Below are 5,801 nucleotides of genomic sequence, written 5' to 3'. Positions count from 1 at the left end.
ATAGGACATTTATATATTATTTTTTCAATCAAAGTGTGGTATTTTGGTCAAAATTAAAATAAAATAAAAAAAAGTTTGAAAGTGGTTTTATTTTACCTAAATGAAAATGATATTGGTCTAGTTCAGTAAAAAAAAAAAACCTTAAATAACTCAACTATCATCTTAATTAGTATATTCTGATCTTTTTTTTACCTTAAACAACTTAACTCTCGACTTAAGTTGGATATTATGATATTTTTACTTTAAATAAATTTAATCTAACTTATTAGGATATTATGATCATTTAGTTTAGAAATATTAAAACAGGAGATTAATTGTTAGTGGAGATTAATTGTTAGTGTAATTTCTTTTACATGGATGTTTAATTAGAATGCAGCATTCGACCGTTGTTTTTTAGTTGCATATTACAAAACTTATATTGACATATAAAGAGATAAAATAATACATTAAAATTTTATTTTTATTTATAATTGATATCAATGAGAGTAATTTAATTTATATTTGTAAAAATAAAGTTAAAATACTCCCTCCGTCTCCACTACTTTCTTCGTCTGAGTAAGTATTTAATTTAGAAGTTTCTTTTTAAAATTAATTGTCCTTATACAATACACTATAGTATTTATTACTTTTGAGTCAAAAGAATATTTACTATTTTTTTTTAAATAATATATTTTTTTTATTGTATTTTAATTTAATTACAACTTCATTAATTACTACTAACATAAATATTTTAATAAATTAAATTTATTTTATTTTAAAAATCCACGTAATTAATATTTTCTTAAAAATTATATCGAAGTCAAACAAGAGAATTTTCCCATTACCTCCGTTTGTTGTTTTTAGAAGAAAAGCTCCTTTTTATTTTTGACTTAATTAGTAATTTAATGTGCTACGTAGATCTCCTTCACTCACACGCACTCACACGCATCAACACAACTGGCACGTACCAAGTCCCAACAATTTTCAAATACAAAAACCCCTCAAACCCTCCCAACACAAACACAAACACACATTCCATTCCATCCTCGTCCAACCCGAGGAGGAACAACAACAAACCTTGTCTTTCTCTCTCTCTCTCTCTAACCATGTCATCATCAACACCAATTCTGAAAGATGAACTCGACATCGTGATTCCAACAATAAGGAACCTTGATTTCTTGGAAATGTGGAGACCATTCTTCCAACCATACCATCTAATCATCATACAGGATGGTGACCCTTCTAAGGTCATTAAGGTTCCTGAAGGATTTGACTATGAGCTTTATAACCGTAATGATATTAACCGCATTTTGGGTCCTAAGGCTTCTTGTATTTCTTTCAAAGACTCTGCTTGTCGTTGCTTTGGTTTCGTTGTCTCAAAAAAGAAGTACATCTTTACCATTGATGATGATTGCTTTGTAAGTCTTCTAGATCTCAATTCTATTTCTTTTATTTAGTAAATTATCTCTTTTTTAAAAAAATAATATGGTTAGCCTTGTAACTCTTCTAGTCTTCTTATTTTTGACTTACAACATGTGGTATGATGGATCATCAATTTAGTTTTTGAAATTGTAAAAGATACTTTGGTCAATAGAATTAACAAATTTTAAAATTGAGAATTTTCATCACATTAAGGATTGATGTGACCAAAGATGTTTGATTTTATTTGTTTAAAAAATGTTTGGTTTTATAGTTATTTTTTTTTTAAATTTTGTTAATTTTAACGACTAATTGTCAGATTTATCCGTTTTCTTAAAAATCGGACTGAGTCAAACCGGTTCATGCCAAGTTGACTGCATCTCCAATCTAAAGATTAGCTCGGATTGGAGGCCGGTTCCTGGTCAGACCGGTTCAACCAGCTGGTCCGAGCTGAGTCTTAAAACACTGAGCTAAATTGACCGAACCAAAAATGCTAAATGATCAATGATGTTTAATTTTCTGGAATTGTTTTGAAATTTTGTTCATTTTAAGGACTGAATTGTCTCTCTCCTTGGAGCTAAATCTGTTATTCACTATATTTGATGTGCTAGAATTTGACATGATCTATGTTGTTCCCTTGGTCTATTTTTTAGACATTAGGGATATGCAAAATGAAAAAAAATTGTATAATTACATTAGAGATGTGCTGGAATTCTCTGTAAGATCTGTCCTTTAAGATCTGTCCTAATATACATTATCTGTTCTGTTTTTAGTATATGTACATTGAATTGAAAACATGTTGGTTGTTCAGTCATTAGATTCATTATAATTTGAAATCTGATAGGACGTGTTCTTTTATTATGCTAGCTGTCACTGTTTAATGATGTCTTTGTTTACATCATAGGAACAGGTTTTGTTTTTGCTTCTAGATCCTTCCTTACATTTGTGTTTTTGTTTTGTGTCTCATTTTTCAGGTTGCAAAAGATCCATCTGGCAAAGAAATTGATGCCCTGCAGCAACACATTCAGAACCTGCTGACTCCATCAACCCCATTTTTCTTCAACACTCTCTATGATCCATATAGAGAAGGTACAGATTTTGTCCGTGGATATCCATTCAGTCTTCGTGAAGGTGTCCCAACTGCTGTTTCTCATGGCCTATGGCTCAACATTCCTGATTATGATGCTCCAACTCAGCTTGTCAAGCCTCTCGAAAGAAACACTAGGTATTGGTTTCAATGTAGCACTGATATTTCATGTTTAAAGGTGTCTGATGTACAATACCGATATGACATTGATGCATGTGATTACTTTTTTTTTAAATGTCTGTGTCAGTCATTGTCGTGTTTGGTTTATGTGTCAGAACAAAATGTTTCATAAGCTCTGTGTTTGATTTCTCAGGTATGTGGATGCTGTTTTGACAATACCAAAGGGAACCCTGTTTCCCATGTGTGGTATGAATTTGGCATTCAACCGTGAATTGATTGGTCCTGCATTGTACTTTGGACTCATGGGTGAAGGCCAACCTATTGGTCGCTACGACGATATGTGGGCTGGCTGGTGCGTGAAGGTATTCTAAATGTCTATTAAGTTGTTGTATAACTCGTCGTTAAATAGACCTAGGCCGTCCCTGACGAGTCTCACATAAATAAGTAGGACTCACTCGAGTTTCGACCAAGAAAAGAAAAAGCTTTGAAATAGAGTAACATAACGTAGTGTGTTGCTTGCAATTCTCATGTTATATATTGTGTTTGACTTTGTGTTGACTGGAGCCCTTTATATTGATGATGTAGGTGATAAGTGACCATTTGGGATTGGGAGTGAAAACAGGTTTGCCTTACATCTGGCACAGCAAAGCAAGCAACCCATTTGTCAACCTCAAGAAAGAGTACAAAGGAATTTACTGGCAGGAAGAACTGATCCCATTTTTCCAATCTGTTTCTCTTCCAAAGGACTGCACAACTGCTCAGAAATGCTACATTGAACTGTCAAGGCAAGTTAAGGCAAAACTTGGATCGATTGATGAGTACTTCAACAAGCTTGCAGATGCTATGGTCACTTGGATTGAAGTTTGGGATGAGTATAACCCATCTGCTGAGGAAAAACCTGTTGCATTGCCTAATGGTTCCGCAAAGTAGATTCTTGATCTTTGAGGAATGACTTTTTATGCATGTGGCTATACTTCTCAATTTACTTTTTTCCATTTTTTCTTTTCTTAGACCAATAATAAAGTTTGAGTGGATCTTATGTAGCTTATGATTAGACTACGTTATGTTTCAAAATTTTATAGTGAGATTATTGCTTTTGGGAATATTGTTTTGCCAGAACTGAGGTTTTTACCTTGATTGTTATTTTCGTTGCAAGTAATAAAATCGGTTAGGTGCCAAATATCTATTTGATGAATAAGAAGCATGTTTGATTTGTTGAGCAAATAAAATTAAAGAAAGCAAGAAGCGATATAAACGAAGGATCAATTCCCTTTTTAATTTCCTCGTTTTATACAATCAAACGTAAACTCAATACAATCAAAAAATAAAAAATAAAAAATTCAATACAAGCTAAGTTATGCAATTGAAGTTAAAATTCACATACTAGACTAATCTCGATTCCTTGAGCAAAAGCTCCTTTAGGCTAAACCGAGAACCCTAATTTCTTAGAATCACAAAGTCCAACCCTAATTTCAATTCCTTGAACAAAAGCCCCTTTAGGCTAAACCAATAACCCTAAGTGCAAGAATTATATTAACACGCAATCACAAAGTCCAACATCTAGAATAATCACAATTGACATCAAAATTACATGATTTGCAATTGGCTTTAATATGTAGTACGAGTTAGGATATACGGTTTGTTACTTAAAAAGAATTAAGTATATTGGGAGCATATATAATCGATAAGTTTAAATTTGTGAGAGTTATAGTTAATATATTAATATGTTACTAATGTTTTTATTTTATCAGTGATAATTTCTTTTTTATTTAATTAAAGACTAAATATTATATACTATAAAATTATTAATTAAAAACGAAATATTTGTAAATCATTTTGGTTTTTAAATGTTCATTATTTATAAATCAATGTGAACAGATAATAAAGTGTGTATAATTTTTTTCTCTCTTTTTTTAAAGGAGTTTGTATTTAAATAGTTAAATGTTTGGAATTTTCATACCAAAATCCTCCAAGGTAGTTAATTCTAAAAACTTGAAGTTTGTATTTAAATCAATTAATGTTTGGAATTTTCATACCAAAATCCTCCAAAGTAGTTAATTCTAAAAACTTGAAAGTTGTTTTATAACAATATGCTTTTGACAGCTAGCTATACATATTTTATATTTACTTTTATTATTTTCCACATAGGTCTGGTACTGGTTTGCTTCTTTTTTTTTTTTTTTTTAATTTTCTTTCACTTGTTCTGTTCATCTTCCTTCTACATGTCTCCATCTTTTTTGTGTTTGAAAAAAATTCTTGAAGGGGATGAATTGAATGAGAACCCACGCGAATCAAAGTCACAAAAGTACTATGAACCATTTGTAAATACCAATCCGCAGTTTGTGGAGGGTGTTGAGGCAAAATCTCAAATTAAGTATTTTGAAGATAAACAAACAAGTTAATTAATCTCTAATTATGATGTTACTATTTAACTTGTATTTTTGAGTGATTTATTCCAAGATAGGTATCAAATACATTCATACAACAATCAACGATCTCACCATGAAATAAATTGGAGATTGATATAAAGATCATCACGATTTAATTAAATTGGAGATTGATATAGAGATCACTCTCGATTATCAAATGATCATTTTAGTTTATAAAAAGATCATTTTGGTTTATCAAAGGATCATTCTAGTTTATCAAATAATCATTATGGTTTATCAAAAAACAATCTGGTTTTATAAAAATATAATTTTGGTTACTTTATATTAAGGACATAATTAAAACAAATCATTATTCATAGTCTAAACTGAAGTAGAAATATCAATTATAAGGAAGGGGGGTTTGAATTATAATTGTCCCTTTTTAAAAAATTCTGTTTTTAAAAATAAGATTTCAACCCAAGATTGATCTTGGCAGTAATGAAGATTGATCTTGGTTTTGTTAAAGATCAATCTTGGTTTGTTTCAAAACAGTAAAATCAATTTTATCAAAATATGATTTGTTTTAGCATAAAATAAACAAGGATAGAGATAGAGAGATTACACAGATATTTTATCCTGGTTCACCCAAACACGGGTTACGTCCAGTCCTCACAAGAGTGAGATTTCCACTATGTGCTCAAAGTAAAGATTGTTCTTGGTGGTTACACTTTTATCACAGATCAATCTTTGATCTTTACACAATTCCTACCCTTCTATCTAGAAAGGATTTCTTCTTTCTACCTTACTGATTTGGAAAGGTTTTAACA

At 30.8% G+C, this 5,801-nt stretch overlaps 1 protein-coding gene across 1 annotated transcript; it reads left to right on the top strand.

Moving 5' to 3' along the window:
- Window positions 1-963: 963 nt before the first annotated feature.
- On the top strand, window positions 964-3,708 carry LOC101512249 (UDP-arabinopyranose mutase 3-like). The gene is made up of 4 exons (XM_004488375.4): window positions 964-1,397; window positions 2,373-2,623; window positions 2,799-2,967; window positions 3,191-3,708. The coding sequence occupies exons 1-4, from the start codon at window positions 1,086-1,088 to the stop codon at window positions 3,533-3,535; spliced, it is 1,077 nt and encodes a 358-aa protein (XP_004488432.1). The 5' UTR covers window positions 964-1,085; the 3' UTR covers window positions 3,536-3,708.
- Window positions 3,709-5,801: the final 2,093 nt, after the last annotated feature.

Source organism: Cicer arietinum, chromosome 1 (assembly GCF_000331145.2).
Source record: "Cicer arietinum cultivar CDC Frontier isolate Library 1 chromosome 1, Cicar.CDCFrontier_v2.0, whole genome shotgun sequence".
NCBI lineage: Eukaryota > Viridiplantae > Streptophyta > Magnoliopsida > Fabales > Fabaceae > Cicer > Cicer arietinum.
The sequence above is the reverse complement of the archived record's forward strand: the minus strand, read 5'-3'. Positions and strand labels throughout refer to the sequence as shown.